This window comes from Neolamprologus brichardi, chromosome 16 (genome assembly GCF_056152115.1).
Source record: "Neolamprologus brichardi isolate AB-2024 chromosome 16, ASM5615211v1, whole genome shotgun sequence".
In the NCBI taxonomy this organism is placed as follows: domain Eukaryota; kingdom Metazoa; phylum Chordata; class Actinopteri; order Cichliformes; family Cichlidae; genus Neolamprologus; species Neolamprologus brichardi.
Genome location: NC_142119.1, coordinates 27,283,660 through 27,299,268, shown reverse-complemented (window position 1 = coordinate 27,299,268; position 15,609 = coordinate 27,283,660). Strand labels below are relative to the sequence as shown.

General features: G+C 40.4%; 3 protein-coding genes across 5 annotated transcripts; 2 read left to right on the top strand and 1 right to left on the bottom strand.

The window, feature by feature from the left end:
- The first annotated feature begins 308 nt into the window (after window positions 1–308).
- Window positions 309–7,032, top strand: ercc1 (excision repair cross-complementation group 1). Its single transcript, XM_006788602.3, has 9 exons — window positions 309–465; window positions 1,264–1,677; window positions 2,346–2,449; window positions 2,670–2,769; window positions 5,624–5,700; window positions 5,855–5,954; window positions 6,164–6,235; window positions 6,457–6,525; window positions 6,614–7,032. The coding sequence occupies exons 1-9, from the start codon at window positions 406–408 to the stop codon at window positions 6,674–6,676; spliced, it is 1,059 nt and encodes a 352-aa protein (XP_006788665.2). The 5' UTR covers window positions 309–405; the 3' UTR covers window positions 6,677–7,032.
- Window positions 7,033–7,897: 865 nt separating this feature from the next.
- prmt2 (protein arginine methyltransferase 2) lies at window positions 7,898–13,786 on the top strand. Of its 2 annotated transcripts, XM_006788601.3 has the most exons (9): window positions 7,898–8,143; window positions 8,240–8,431; window positions 9,207–9,368; window positions 9,704–9,868; window positions 10,012–10,187; window positions 12,293–12,422; window positions 12,513–12,649; window positions 12,735–12,909; window positions 13,100–13,786. In XM_006788601.3, exons 1-9 carry the CDS (start codon window positions 8,057–8,059, stop codon window positions 13,130–13,132), a joined length of 1,257 nt encoding a protein of 418 aa, XP_006788664.1. In that variant the 5' UTR covers window positions 7,898–8,056; the 3' UTR covers window positions 13,133–13,786. The 2 variants fall into 2 exon arrangements, with proteins under 2 accessions (XP_006788664.1, XP_087686251.1); XM_087830125.1 differs by lacking the exon at window positions 13,100–13,786 and having other exon boundaries at window positions 12,735–12,945.
- LOC102783871 (uncharacterized) lies at window positions 13,445–15,469 on the bottom strand. 2 transcript variants are annotated; one of them, XM_006788598.3, is made up of 2 exons: window positions 15,335–15,469; window positions 13,445–14,994 (listed from the first exon to the last, which is right to left on the bottom strand). In XM_006788598.3, the coding sequence occupies exon 2, from the start codon at window positions 14,928–14,930 to the stop codon at window positions 13,899–13,901; it is 1,032 nt and encodes a 343-aa protein (XP_006788661.1). In that variant the 5' UTR covers window positions 14,931–14,994; window positions 15,335–15,469; the 3' UTR covers window positions 13,445–13,898. The 2 variants fall into 2 exon arrangements, with proteins under 2 accessions (XP_006788661.1, XP_006788662.1); XM_006788599.3 differs by lacking the exon at window positions 15,335–15,469 and adding an exon at window positions 15,078–15,308.
- Between the last annotated feature and the right edge of the window lie 140 nt (window positions 15,470–15,609).

The window sequence follows — 15,609 nt, the reverse complement described above, 5'->3', positions numbered from 1 at the left end:
GGAACGAATGATAAAGTGGGACACCTAATCCCACTAATGAGGAATGACACGCATTAAAAATGTTCTTAAAAAGTAATGTTAAAAAACCTTCAAATCAGTTGCGGGTCTGTGTGAACGTGCACTGATTATTCGGAAATATCAAGACAAATTAAGGTCGTGTTGATAAAGTTGTTTTAACTTACTTGCATGTCATGCCAACAGTCTAGTTTAGTGCATAATTATCGCGTAATAACGCTTGTTTTTATCCTGTGACAGAAGGAACTGAAAAGGCTGTGTGCTTGTGCTTTTATTCTGATAGGATTGGCCCGGAAGTGCCGTTGCAACCTTGCATTGTGTGTCAGAAAGCGAGGTCTTGCAAGTTCAACTTAATGTTTTTACTTGAGAATTCTCCAGCTGTCAACAGACATGAAGAAGAGATTTAACATCAACCTGGACGATTCTGCTTTTACTAAAGAAAGAACACCGGTCTGTATTTTGCTAAAAAAAAAAAGTTCACGGTTACGTAGCAGGCTTGCTAGCAAACGAGTCTTCAAGCATACAATTTAAATTTTTAACGTAAGATTCGTTTAAAAATGAGCTATAAAAACGTATCTATAAAAGGTTTTCGTCAGGTGGATTTCCAGACTCGTGAATGGTGGTTTTATATGATTTAATTCATAGTTAAATTATCGGTTCTCAGAGAGTTGATTGTGATTGTGTCTGTGAAGGTTCTCAGTCATCCAGGTCATCGTAGTCAAAGGAGCTTGCAAAGAAAAGCGTCTGGACTTCTTTAAGTTACTTGAAGACGTTTCACCTCTCATCCGAGAGGCTTCTTCAGTTCTAAGGTCAAATGGTGGAGAGTCCCAGATATAACCCTAGTGGGAGTGTCCCCCCACAGAGGGACAAAAGGACCCCCTGGTGATCCTCTAATCGCCTGAGCCAAGGTGTGGAACTGGGTGTGGGTCCCAATCAGCCAGAGTTTCAGGTGAGTTATTGTGAAACCTGGCCCTCACCTGAAACTCTGGCTGATTGGGACCCACACCCAGTTCCACACCTTGGCTCAGGCGATTAGAGGATCACCAGGGGGTCCTTTTGTCCCTCTGTGGGGGGACACTCCCACTAGGGTTATATCTGGGACTCTCCACCATTTGACCTTAGAACTGAAGAAGCCTCTCGGATGAGAGGTGAAACGTCTTCAAGTAACTTAAAGAAGTCCAGACGCTTTTCTTTGCAAGCTCCTTTGACGATTGTGATTGTTGATTGATCATTGTGATTGCGTTTCAGCCAAAGCCACAGTTTCAACTCGCTTCCAAAGTTGGACAAAGCACTTCAGCTTCAGCTACCACAAAGCCTGCTCAGTCAGTGACCCAGCCGGTCTCCTACGCAGAATACATCGTCCAGAGTAAAAGCAATGCGGCTGCTGCTTCACGTAGAGATACTGCCTCCAAGTTGCCCAGGAGCGATAATGCTGAAGTTACCTGTGTGAGGCAAAGTGAGCCATCTACAGTGTCCTCCAGCACAGAAAAATATAAAACAGTGCAGGACTTGGCTAAAGGGCCCCATGTCAAAATGAGTGAAGAGGCACAGGAGGCTACAACGGGTCAAATAGAGGGAAGCGGCCAAAGGTCAGAACCAGGCACCAGCTTCGGTCCTAAACCAGTGGGATCTGGGAGCAGCATTATTGTCAGTCCTCGACAGGTATGTATTAAAACTATATAGCTTTGATCCAACAGGTGTATGGTTTACAGAAAACCGTAGCCTCCTTTCATGCATTCCTATTAGTGTCCCAGATTTGGCTTGCACAGCTGTGGACTCCTCAGTGTCAAGCAGTCTGCACAGGAGAAGTGAAGTACAATTCATAATTCAAAGTATATATTAGACACATGAAAACAGGAAATAATTGTGATTGGCTATTGATGGAGACATGCGATGGTTTAGACTTGCCGCCCCCTGATTTGTTCTCCTCAGGGTTCTTCCGCATGACAACGGTCATTAACCTCTAGTCAGGAATCTTGTGAGAAAACTGCTCCCTACCTTACAGTTGTTACCAGGGATGTTTTATTTTCATGTTGAAGTCAGCTTTAATTGACACAATGAAGTCTCTATTTCTTGTTGGCTATAGCACCCTGTTATTATACACTCAAGGTCAAGTAACCTTTCTTGTCTGATACTGTGTTCTGTAAGTGTGTAGCAATTTACCTTCTACACCCAACTCTTTCTATCTCTCTTAGTTCATCCTTTACAACATGGGGTTAATGCTTTTAATGAGGAGTGTGTCAACTCTATTATGAGCATTTATTGCAGTCAATGTTGAAAAGACACTTATATTTAAAAAAAAACCCAAAAACTTATTTCTAACACTACAGAGAGGAAACCCCATTCTGAAGTTTGTTAGGAGTGTCCCATGGGAGTTTGGAGATGTTGTGCCAGATTATGTCTTGGGACAGACAACCTGTGCTCTCTTCCTCAGGTGGGTTTTTGTGCTTCGCAAACTCTGTTTATGTGAGCAAGAAAAAGTTGTTGTCACTGCACACCCACTGGAACATTTTTGTTTTACTTTTTTTTCTGTTACTGTAATATCATGTTGTTATAAAAAAAAAAAAAGGTTTCTATTTCTATTGTGTATTTTGCTTTGCTTTGATGTTGGTTTATGTTCTTTCTGTTTGTTTGTTTTTTGACTCGACATAAAGTCTGAGGTATCACAATCTCAACCCAAACTATATCCATGACCGTTTGAAACAGCTTGGACACACATTCACACTACGAGTGCTACTGGTTCAAGTAGACGTGGTAAGTAAAGATGCTCTTTAGCATTAACCTTGATACTGATTATTTAAAGTATTCTCAACATTCAGTGGCCTGACTTTTTTGTAGTAACTTGGAAATTATTACTATTTATCAAACCATTAGCTCTGTGTCAATCATTGTCAAATCTAATCAAATTAAGATCTTTGAATGGCTGCAGCAGCTATTCTAAGGTGTCATTTCCTCTGATAAAGTAAAAATAGCACATGCTTATGATATACAGTCCAGTTTAGAGTTTTTCTCAATTGTCTTAATGTGTTTATTGTCCTACTTTTATGAAAACCTTACTGACTGCAAAAACGTGAGCCTAATGTTAAGTGTTCAGATTCTAAAAAAGGAGTGTATGTGCAGAAACAACAGCAGTTTGTACACATGCAACGGGAAATGCTAAGGTTGGTGGGGAAGCGTGTCATTAATTTGAGAAGAGCGGTGAGAATGGTGTTCCTGATGTGAGAAATGTGTCAAAGTGATTTGAAACTGTAGTCACATAAATAATGCATTAAGGCACTTTTTTTCTATTTCAAATGCAGCTCCTGCATCTTTTTTTAATCATTCAGTACCTCAGAAGCTGTTTAACATTACTCTTGTGAAATCTATATCTGAATTGCTTCAGTTTGTACATATCAGGAAAGGAGGAGGCTGTACAAAGTTTCCTGCTACAGGATTTCAAGACCGATACCATCTTCTTATTCTCTTTGTTTTCATCTAAATCATTTACACTTCCTCCAAGCAACTAGAAGCCGTCTTGTGACAGGATCAAAACAGTGGTGATGCAAATTAATTTGCGCTCAAGCTTCATTTTCTTTTGTTGTGCACTATACATCTGTGAAATATAATGACTGCATTTTGCACAGCTGTATGGTATTACATTCAGAAGATTTGCACACAGACAGCAGACGTGGGTACACACCTGTGCAGTATCACTTGGTTTTAAAATTGTGTCATTTTCTTGTAACTGGATTACATCTATGCTGAACAGAATTTTCTCTTAAAGTAACTCATTTTAGATCCTGTTTAGATCGACTATAATAAAAGCAGAATCAGTGCACCTACTGCAGTTTAGATCTTTTTATACTTTAATACTTTGTGTCCATCTTTATTTTTCACGACAGACTCAGTCCTCCTCCTCATGGAGTATACTTTTTCGTTTTCTTATTAGGTGGATGGTTTGTATTGCTCTATCCTTTCTCTTTAAACTGGTTCAAATGTGTTCGGTTGGATTCAAGTCAGGCAGCATACTTGGCCTGACCTGAAAAGGGCAGGTCATAGTGTTTTTTCCCTCTACTTTAGAAACTCTATTGTGATGTGGGCAGTGTGCCTTGGATCATTATTATGCTGGAATATCCCTCTTCTGTCAGCTTCTAGAGATTAGGAGTCATTGTGTCAGACAGTATTTTGGTACATTCACAGACATTCATAGTGCAAACTATAAAGGTCATCTCCCCAGCACCTTTTGCACCAATATATCCACACCTCATCAAACATGTTTGATCCCATTTGAACTGAACATATTTATATTGTTCTCAACTGCCCAAAGAACGTGCTCCCAATATTCATCGGTTTGTTTTGGGGTTTTTTTTCCATGTCCTTTTTTTTCTCCTCTAAGTTTAATATTACAGTTTTGTACTGAAGAACAAGCAAGTTCTTTTTCTTGGACGCCATCCACTGAGCTTAATGTTATGCATTGTCCTTCACAGCTGTCACAAAAGCTCTGATTTCCATTTATAACCCCTGTGCCAAGTCTTAAGCACTTACCCAACTGTTTCTCAGAGCTGGATTGTGCAAGCAGTGCACTGTTGGTGGCATCATTTTAGGAGGACAGCCATTGCAGCTCTGATGAGCGGCACTATGGCTCATTTTGTACCTCCTGATTACTGCTGCAGCAGCTGTGCTTCCACTGATTTTTAGGTGGAAATCAATCTTTCTTTATGTTTTTTCCATCTTAGTGGAGCTTCGTGTTGAGATCATTCAGTTCCCCTGACAGTTCTTTTCTATGTGGAACCATGAGGCAGACATGCAGATCAGACAAAACCCACAGGTCCAAAATTGAGAAAGTCCAGCAAAGAGTGTTACTTTTCATAAGAATCACTACTCTAAATGTCAGCTCAGGAGAATGCAAGTGCCATAAGGTGATATAATTTACATCGTTTATCATTTAAACACTGTATCGAAGGATTATACTCACCTTTGTTAAATACTGTGTAAACATCTGGCACAGAACTCAAAAGTAAATTTGTGATAGTTCTGCAAGTGTTCGTGTTTCCAGGGCCATTTTTGCCGCTTTGGGACATCTGGGTAATACTAGAAACAAAATTGGAGGCTTTTAAGCGAGTGAACAACAGAAACAGGGAAACAAATTACCTCTATGAAACTGTGGATTATCTAACGATAACAGCTGTCAGGTCGGTAACGTCAGCTGGCCTTATGAATGCTGACAAAAATGTAAACATCCAAAAGTTTTATATTTAACAAGACAGAACAATCTTTTCAGGACATTACAGCTCTCCTTTAGCAGCTTAATGTAAGTGATCAATGCAGATCTACTCATTTGTGAAGTGTGTCTTGCCTCAGCTGAATTAGTTTCGCTAGCAGTGGTGTAAATGAAGTGTGAAGAGGTGCAGCTGGAGACTATTTTTGGCACTGTGTGTAGGAAAATAAAGATCTCAGAGCTGCCAAATAATAGATACTGTGTAAGAAGACTCAGATTTGGGTCAAAATTAAAAAATGTTACAACACCTCAATTTGTAGCAAATCTAAAGCCCTAATGTGACTTCATGAAGTTTTTAAGAATGAATTGTTGTTGTATTTTGTTTTAACCCTAACATCTCTTCAACTACAGAAAGATCCTCATCATGCGTTGAAAGAGCTGGCTCGCATGTGCATCATGGCTGACTGCACTCTCATCTTGGCTTGGAGGTAAGCAGCTTGCTACAAGACATATATAAAATAAATAATCAGTGTGATTCTGGCTCCAACATCTAAAAACTATAGCTCAAAGACAAAGTCAAACACTTCTTGTCTTTTTAAACGTGTTTTGTTGTTTTCTGTCATTTTCATTTTGAACTGCCAGTCCAGAAGAGGCAGGCCGCTACCTGGAAACGTATAAGTCGTATGAAAAGAAGCCAGCTGACATGCTGAAGGAGCAAGTCGAAAAAGACTACCTGTCAAAGGTGTGTGTAGAGTCACCGTTTTCTATGTGAGCTCTTGGTGCTTTTTTGTCTTTTCGCCTACTTGTGCCCATTTAATAACAGAAATAGACGTTATAGAAATGTCATGGAAGATTTAGTAACATGGGAATGTACAGTATTTGCCAAAATCTTGCAGTAGCTTTAACACCATGAACACTGAAATTGCTGATTGGATCTCTGCTTACTTCAAGGTTACAGATTGCCTGACAACTGTGAAGTCTATCAACAAAACGGATGCCATTACTTTGCTGTCTGCGTTCTCTGTGAGTGCCTCATTTTTCACAATTTTCACTTCAAGTATTAATTAATCATGTTTATTAAATTTCTTTAAAGACTCACTATATATACCACAAGAGTCTGCAAAGCCTAAAGGGAGATGTGCAACTTGATTGGTTCATGAACAACTGAGAGTGTGTAATTGTAGTTCAGTCATGTTGTCAGTGGATATGATCCAATCGATATACAGACATGATGTATTCTTCAGTCTGTAGAAGGAATCGTCAGTGCCTCTAAGGAAGATTTGGTTGTCTGCCCAGGCCTTGGACCACAAAAAGTGAGGAAAACACATGTGCTGAGTATAAATATACACAGCGTAGATGAAGTGTTTGATGACTTAACATGTTGACATTTTGTGTTTACAGGCAAGACGACTCTTTGACGTCCTCCATAAGCCCTTTCTCAAGGCAAAGACAAAAGACAGCTGAGACCAAGAATGTGATATGCTTCTGAAAACAGTTCTACATTTTTGATCATCATGTTGAACATCACACTAAAACACTCAGGAGGACTGAATACTACAAAGTCTATCAATTTACAGAGTTAAGGGAGAAACATGTTTATCCCATACAAACTCAACTAGACCTCAAACTTCATGCCATGCTTCATGCTCTTCTTTTGTGGATTCTTGACATGAACTGGTTAGTTTGAAGTGGCCTGTGTTTAAAATGTACCTTCTTCCTCGCTGGAATCAGTGGATGTGTTTTAGGAATTTAAGTTGTGAACTGTTTGAGCTTCAAACGTATGTATTTTGTTTGTTTGTTTTTATTTCTGTGTGTGTTCGTGTGTGTTATTAATTTGTATAATTTTTTAATAAATATTTTTGTTATATTTTGGTTTTTACATTATTTTATTTTTAACAGACATTTGCAGACACACAAGACGACAATGATTTTGCTTGAATCTCTGCAGAAAGTGCACTAGAAAAAAACTAGTGCTTTAAAAAAAAACTTATTCAAAAAAGGAATAAATAAAGAAAAAAAATGAAAGTCTGATATAGAGGTATGGATAAACTGGTGACTTGTCCAGGATGCTTCTTGCCCTTTTTATAGCTTTTATGATCTAAGTTTTTGAGAAAGTGGATGGAAGGATATCTAAAATTCTTTGAGATGTCTAGCAGTATATTAAATCTGTTTTATCTTCTTGCAATTTTTTTTAATGTATTTGCATGAATGGTTCAAGGTTATTTTTAATCAAGAACCTAACGCAACAGGAAAAGCGTGCAGATCAAAAATACATTTTTTTTATACCCTCAAGTCATTTTCTTTTAAGTCAAACATTTTTTCAAGGTAAATTATGAAATAGTGAAATTCTGTTATTTGGTCTTTCAGGAAACTTTCAGTGAAGGGTCGCTTTAGACAAGCTTCAAGTCGGCCAGTTACTTAACATGATATTAACATAGAGGCCATTTGGAAATAGAAGTGAATATGACACCAGAAGAAAGACGAAAATGCAACTGTGAAACAAACCGAATATGAAGACCAACGTATCTCATAATGAAGCTTAATAATATTTGGTGCACAATGCAGTAAACGTTTTCTGATAGGGTTAAATGTCGTGTTATTTCGTTTGAGATGAGCTTACAGTTTCGAAACTTCCGACAGCACGTGAAGGCTTGATAACGCAACCTTACGTCGAAACAGGAAGTGTCTGCGGTGCGCGCTGTAGCTGAAAGTAGGAGTTTCGCCGCTCGATTCACTCTAAACACACAGTGGGGGTTTTTTTGTAGTTTTTTAGTTGCTCTGCACGTGCAATGGTTTGGCTTGTTTGTTAGAGAAAAACAACCAGCGAAAGTGTGAAAAGCAAATATGCAGACCGAGAACGAGGATGAGGATGAGGCGTCCTGTGAGGAGTACGTTGCCCGGTCAGATTTCACTGGAAGTAGCACCGATCAGGTCAGAGAGACCCGCAGACCTCCGAGATCCTAGCCTTAAAATGGGAGGTGGGGATATCAGCAATAACCGTGTGACTTTTTTTGTTTTGTTTCACAGCTTAGTTTCAGCAGAGGGGACATACTGCTCGTGCACGCCAAGCCCTCCTCAGAGTGGTGGTGGGCAGAGCTGCAGGGGGTCATAGGTTATGTCCCTGCCAGCTACATGAGCCAGGATGCTGCAGGGGAGGAGGACCCCTCAATAGAAGATCCGTGGCAAGATGAAGAATACTTTGGCAATTATGGAACGCTGGTTGGAAATTTTAAAGAAGTGTATTGCTTTGCATATGTCCAGATTATTATCATGAACTTGAAGATAATGATGATTTGAATCATAATATGCGAGTATAAACTGTTTCCCAGCGCGTTAAGCAGCCATGCGTCTTACATTGTAACTATAGGTAATCACCAGCATGCAACGACTAAGACTTTAAGTAAGCATCGTCTTTTGACGACACTACCCTGCAATGTTGCTGTGCTGGTTTAAGATGATGGTCCTCAGTGGTGCATGATTCAGAGTTTCCAGTGATATATTTACTCCTGAGATGCTGGGAAACCATGCTCAGAATAGATAAAAGATTGCTGTTTAGACCCTGATTTCCAAATATACACATGTAAGCCTTTTCTTGAATGCATTACCCCTGATAAACAAGGGGGGAAGCATGTAACTAGACCCTGCTGCGTTTTGGGAATTTATTTGGATCCCATTTGGAGTAGTTTATTTATCAGTGGATTAATTATCAAAAACTCTTGTTTAATTCAAGCAAATTTTATATGTCTGATTTTATTTCATATTGCCATTTAGAAATTAACGTTTTATTTCATGAAGCCACTTTTCATTATAAAGAGTTAGGTTTAACAGGGGCACAGTTATGCGACTGATCACTGCTTTGATCAGTATTTTATTATAGTTTTTAAAAAAAGTCTACCTTTTGAGCATTAAATAAACTGCCAGTGGCTACCTGTCAGTTTGCTGTACATACATTTTTTAGGCACTGTGTTTCATTTAGTCATGTTTCACGACACAGAGGCTTCACCTGGAGATGCTGTCAGACAAGAGCCGCACTGAGGCATACCGGCAGGTTATTCTCAACAACAGTGCTTCTCTCAGCAGCAAGAGGGTAATGGACCTCGGCTGTGGGACTGGCATCATCAGTCTGTTCTGCGTTCAGTTGGCACGCCCCTCAATGGTAATGTTGAATCTTGGATTTTGTGTTATAAGGAGAAATTAAATCCGATTGAAATGAAATGAGACTGCATTCATTTTTAAATAATGAGGAAAAATTTGCATATATTGTGAGTTAAGTTTAAGTTTCCTGCCAAATAACAAAAACAAATTAGAATCTAAGGGTCCAAAAGTAAAATCTTTCACATAAATGTGGTTACTTAGAGGAGCAAAATCACCAGTTAGGTATTGAACATTGGTGTACTTCTACTTCCATCTGCTGGACAAAGAGTGTTGCTGCATTGAGGAAACAGCATGATGGATAGAGTGCACGGAAGGAGATTATCTGTGGTGTTGTAGGTGTATGCTGTGGAGGCGAGCTCAATGGCAGAGTACACCAGACAGCTGGTGAAGCAGAACGGCTATGATGAGGTGGTCACGGTGCTTCAGGGGCGGGCTGAGGAGATCGAGCTGCCTGAGCAGGTGGACGTCCTGGTTTCTGAGTGGATGGGTAACTGCCTTCTGGTAATTATAACACTTCCTGTCCTGCTACTTTAAAAAAAATACATTGTTGTGGGACATCCTTTTCTGCTCTTACCCATGTTCAGGTTTTACTATAGCACATTGCTTCTTTCTTTTTCTTTTTTTGCCTTTTCCCCACGCTCTAGTTTGAGTTCATGGTGGAGTCAGTTCTGCTGGCCAGGGACCGCTGGCTTAGAGATGGTGGCACGATGTGGCCCTCCTCTGCGGCCCTCACCTTTGTGCCATGTCAGGCCGACAGCTATTATGCAGAGAAAATGGCCTTCTGGGAGCGGCCATACGGCCTCGACTTCACTCCTCTTCAGTAAGAGCCATTAGTTAACAGTTGACAGTGAGGAATGTCCTGTCACTTACAGATATGTGTGTGTGTGTGTGTGTGTATGTATGTATGCATATATATATATTAGGGGTGCAACGATACACAAAATTCACGGTTCGGTTCGGTTCGATACTTTGGTGTCACGGTTCGATATTTTTTCGATACAAAAAAATGTTCATGCCTTTTTAATTTGTCATTTATTAAAATTATAAATATATATTTTAACTCAAACGTACAGTTTTTAAATTTAATGTTGCTGAAACAACAAAGTAATAAAAAAAATAAATCTATCTGATCAAGAAATCACTCATCTTTGGAAAAGAGAGTTTATTACAGAGAAATGGCTCTTTCCAAAATAAAAGCTATACTATACGCTTCTTCTGGGCTATATTCTCAGCAACATATTAAACATATCAGGTCCCCATAAGGAGAATCATGTGCTAACGGCTGTCTAAATGACTCAAGTAAAGTTTGTAGCATGCGTGCTTGTTGTTTTTGTCTGCTTCCACTTGTCTTTGCACTAGGATGATGTCGGAGTAAATGTGCAGTCATATTCGTTGTGTTCCCACTAGTGCTGTCAGCGTTAATCTCGTTGAAACGATGTTAACGCCACAACACGGCAAATCTCCGTTAATGAGCTACCGCGGATCGCCCCGTGCGTGGGGCTGGACGGCCAACACGTTAACGAGCAAACTGCGCTAACGCACCAGTTCCCACCAGTGTAATTGAGTATTGCGTGGCACATCCGACATACTGTTTTACTTTTGTCCATGAGGCGCTTACCTTCATGTGCTTGTGTTAAAATCTGTTTTACCACTAGATGGCCAGCTTTAAATGAATCATCCTCTCTGATTCATATCTGACAGACAGCCTTGTGCCAGTTCATGCGTTGCCTTAAACACTTATACTGCAAAGCAAGTTCAACACATCCAGGCTTTCTTGATTTAGCTGGCTTGATAGAAACTAAAACCCCAGTCTGAGATAACAGGCTTCATTATGTTGTGCTATCAACAGCCAGTCTTTCTGCTTCAGGCTCTGTGCACGTTCACACAAAAAGTGTTTCACACATCATTCTTCTTCCACACAAAATCAGCTGTGGACAACATGGTGCAATCAAGGACAATATTAACAATATAAGAGCATCTAACCTCAATATGTAAAGATTATAAAACGATGAGCAAAATGCAACACTGGAGCTGCAAATAATGTGAGATTATTTCTTCAAAAACTACTCTGGTGATTTGATCATCACAAGCACACAGAGCAGTACAATAAATATATTTCTGTATTACTGCTCAGTGAGCTGTCTGTGTTGCTGTTTCTACCATGTCAGCTGCACGTTAGAGCTCTAGAACTTTAAACTTCTCAGGAAATGAAGAGTCAGTTTCAGCTCTTGTTCTGTCCCGCTGCCCGATGAATTAAATGTAGGAATTGCTGTAGTTTGTCACCAGTACAAAGTGAAATTACTTTTATTGATTGAATATTGATGGGTTGGTGATAAATAGCCCCAAAATGCAAGTGATCACTCTTTTAATGTGTGTTCCCATTACTACAGTTCCACTAGTGTAAAAAAAACAAAACCCTGGCAGTATTAGGACCGAACTATGAAAGCTTGTGTCCATTACTGAAAAGTGATATGTCAGATTTTCAGGTTATTATCTTGTAAGTTGTAATTCTGAAATAATAACACAAAATTTGGCATCATCAGTTTTATGCATGTAAATTCCAGTTACAATGTAACGTAGCCAGATTTTTTACCACAAATTTCTGTAACAAGTAAACAAGGTTTACTTATATAGCGCTTTACAATACAGAAATACGGATAACTGGCTTATCTTTAATGTTGCAATTGAACTCTAATGTGAAACTTTTTCATCTGGGGACTTGTTTTTTGTTCATCAGTATTTAAATAATATTTTGTTTAGCTGACTAAATACAATGCACTTGGAGGTTAAGATGCTCCTGCATTTAACATTTTTATATATCAGAGTTCATCACATATTGGCTAGAAATATATAAGGTTAGAATAATTTCCGAGTACACTGATAATTCATTTTACCCTTGTGCTAAATACTTTTGTGTTTCTGGAGGCCTTTGGCACAGCAGGAGTTCTTCACCAAGCCCAAGTTCAGCCACATCATTGAACCATGTGACTGCCTCGCTGCTCCTTGTGATGTCATCTCCCTCGACATGTACACTTTACAAGTGGGAGACCTCGAGGTCATTTTTTAATTTTTCTTTTTTTATGGGATAGTTGTAAATGAGCCAACTTGGATTTTGTTACTAATGCTTGACTGTTTCGTTTCTCAGGAAATGAAGGGTCAGTTTCATTTTTGTGTGGAGAAGTCTGCAGTTTTCCATGGATTCACCGCCTGGTTCACTGTTTGCTTCGAGAGCCTGGAGGCAGGAGGCGCAACTGTGGAGCTAAACACCGGCCCCAACTCTGGGTGAAAACATGAAAAGCACAAAAAAAATTCTGATGCGTAATTAGTTAAATATGATTTCATACTAACTAGTCCCTTTTCCCTACAGGCCAACACACTGGAAGCAGACATTGTTCATGCTAGACAGGCCTGTAAGTGTATGCGCAGGAGACTCGATCAGTGGAACCATTGTCCTCCAGAGAAATCCTGTCTGGAGACGCCACATGACCGTTACCCTGCACTGGACCATTAAAGGGGGCACAGACAATCCAGACAACTCCCAGGCAAACATTTTCATTTACTATATGCACTTTATCTGAGAAATGTATTGATTATAAGGAATTGGAAGGTTTCTTTATTACTTTTTATATGAGTGTTCAACAATGTCTTTTGCATTGTTGTTGCACAATCTCCTAACTTAACCCTGCCCATAAAGTTGTTCACGTGCTGTTTCCCCCTCCCCTCTGTCCTTAGGCTGGAACAAAGAGTTTCCCCATGTGGAGGTGACACATATTCGCTCATCACCGGTGGAGATCTAAAATAGAAAAAACAGTCTAATAAAATTAAACTGTTCGGCTGTGAGACTGCTGCTGAAGCGGACTGGTGTGTTGCAATGAATGTGCCAGAGAAAGGCCTGCTATCATAGTGTTGAGCCTGATTGCTGCAATCACACTATCCTAAGAGCACGTTTACTGCTCCTTTTTATTGAAGGACAAAAGTACTTTACATAAAGCAGCGCTGTGTCGCACAGCTGGAACATCAGTTATTTTTTTTGTTTACTGAGGTGCAAAAAAAAAGACAAGGTTGAGTCACACTAGGTTACTTTTCATCAAATGGCATATTGTTTTACAATAAGCATTTAACTTACATTTTTTATTGGTTGTACATACATGCCACTAGACTTTTATGCATTTAGAAGAACAGATTAACGAAAACCATAAATTACAATGGTTTAAGATATGACCTTTTTTTCATTTTAACATTGTAAGATCAGAACAATGTACGCCTCTGAAATGTTACAAACATTAGCCTAAAAGATACCTCAATAAAAAATATTATAGTGCTTAAAGATAACTGCTCACAATGGAAATCACCATCTTAAAATAACAATTAGTGAACTCACATTGATATAAATTAAATAAAAATTGGAACTGTTTCAACTATCAATCTGGTGTTTGTCCCTTTCTTACCATCATCTGTAAACATTTAACCTTTTAAAACACCAACATTACACTACTGCCACCATCTGTCTCAGCTGACGCTCTCCTTCTGACTATGGCTCTGTTTTAATCTTTGCTTTTGCTCTGGAGCGTGTGTTGACCTCCTGGGATAGCTGCTGAGCAGGTAAGGACTCAGGAGAAGAAGGCCTGGAGAGCGGAACAAACAGGGGAGGTTTGACAACTTTGTCTTCCGCCCCCTTATTTTTATCCTTTTTCTGTCTCAGGTGTTTGTCACAGTGGTTCACAAATGTTTCCAGTTTGACAAACGTCTTGTTGCACACTTTGCAGTGATAAGGTCGCTGTCCTTTGTTGAGGCGAATGTGCAGCCTGATATAAGATGACCTGACAAAAGTGCGACAGCAGACGCCGCATTTCAGATCTTCGCTGTTGGTTTGTGTTTTCTGAGGCTGGCTGAGCGGTGGTGGAGACAGTGACTTGGCCTGTCCGGAAGCCTCTTGAGCCTTGTGAGACAGCAGCAGTGACAAAGAGCGAAAGCCCTCGCCACACTGCTCGCACTTGTATGGTCTCTCCCCGGTGTGCAGACGAACGTGGGCCAGGAGCCCAGCCTTCTGGGTGAAGGACTTGTCACAGTAAGTGCATTTAAAAGGTTTTTCGCCTGTGTGGAGTCGACGGTGGGTCTTCAGGTGTGAAGCTCGCCCAAAAGTCTTACCGCAATCTGGGCATTTAAACGGCCTGTCTCCGCTGTGGATTATCTTGTGTGCCATTAGGTGGGAGGACTGATGGAAGAACTTGCCACAGGTGTTACATTTGAACTTCCTTTCCTTATTGTGAGAAGCAAGGTGAAGGGTCAGGTGAGCGGAGGAGATGAAGGTTTTGGAGCACAGGCTGCAGCTGTGAGGGTCCAGGCGGATGCGCCGGTGTGGCCGGCGTCCATTCTGGGGGCTGCTGCCTGCCTGGCAGGATGGGCATTTGGAAGAACTGTCTGTTTTATTCTGCTGTTTAGGATCGGCTGGAGTGTCATCGGAATCAGGCTCAGAGTCAGGATGTGAAAGATTGAAACTGCACCCACAGTCTGAGCAGCGCCCAGACTGCTGCTCCACTTGATCACCGGTGTTATCCAGCATGGTGCCATCTACGCCCACAGCAGCAGGGGAGGGGTTTTCACTGTCCTACAGATGATGGGAGCATCTGAGAGACAAACATGACATAATTATTGTTAATTTTTGTGGGGGGAAACGCACTGTTTAATCGATGCCCCCCTGCTTACTGACCAAACAGTTTTATCGCCGTTTCAGGTGAAATATTAGCCGCATATCCTTCATCGGTTTTTGGGCATATTGTATAGGTTATGATCGCATTAGCGCTCCTTGTTGGCCAAATAGGCGACAACAAGACCTGTGCGCATATAACAAGTATGTGCACTAGCTTACTTAGCAGCCTACCAACTATTGTAGGCCGTGGTTGGTTTTAAACAATGCGGAAGATATTTGAGGACGCAAGCAGCACACAAACAACAATTTTCACATACCGTTCTCATCCTTCCTAAGCAATGTGCTTGAATGTAAGTACTTTTCGCGCGAACGCTGTAAAAACACCATATTAACCAGAGTTAGATAACGGCGGAACACTGTCGTCTACATTTTATCGTTTTCCTTTGAGATGATGCTGCAGCCCGTTTTCTGATAAAAACGGGCTGCAGCATCATCTAGCGAGCGGCGGGACAACTGTCCTCACTAGAAAGCACTGAATGAATTTCACGAGATGCTCTGAAAGTTTCGTTTCACTCAGAACATTTGAAGAATG

Excerpts from the sequence above, each read along its gene's own strand:
- prmt2 (XM_087830125.1), top strand. The coding sequence starts at position 8,057 with ATGCAGACCGAGAACGAGGATGAGGATGAGGCGTCCTGTGAGGAGTAC. Across the intron at positions 9,869-10,011 it reads GGATGGGTAACTGCCTTCTG|TTTGAGTTCATGGTGGAGTC; the intron begins GTAATTATAACA and ends CCCACGCTCTAG. Across the intron at positions 10,188-12,292 it reads CTCGACTTCACTCCTCTTCA|GCCTTTGGCACAGCAGGAGT; the intron begins GTAAGAGCCATT and ends GTGTTTCTGGAG.
- ercc1 (XM_006788602.3), top strand. The coding sequence starts at position 406 with ATGAAGAAGAGATTTAACATCAACCTGGACGATTCTGCTTTTACTAAA. Across the intron at positions 5,701-5,854 it reads ACTCTCATCTTGGCTTGGAG|TCCAGAAGAGGCAGGCCGCT; the intron begins GTAAGCAGCTTG and ends TTGAACTGCCAG. Across the intron at positions 5,955-6,163 it reads AAAAAGACTACCTGTCAAAG|GTTACAGATTGCCTGACAAC; the intron begins GTGTGTGTAGAG and ends GCTTACTTCAAG.
- LOC102783871 (XM_006788598.3), bottom strand. The coding sequence starts at position 14,930 with ATGCTGGATAACACCGGTGATCAAGTGGAGCAGCAGTCTGGGCGCTGC.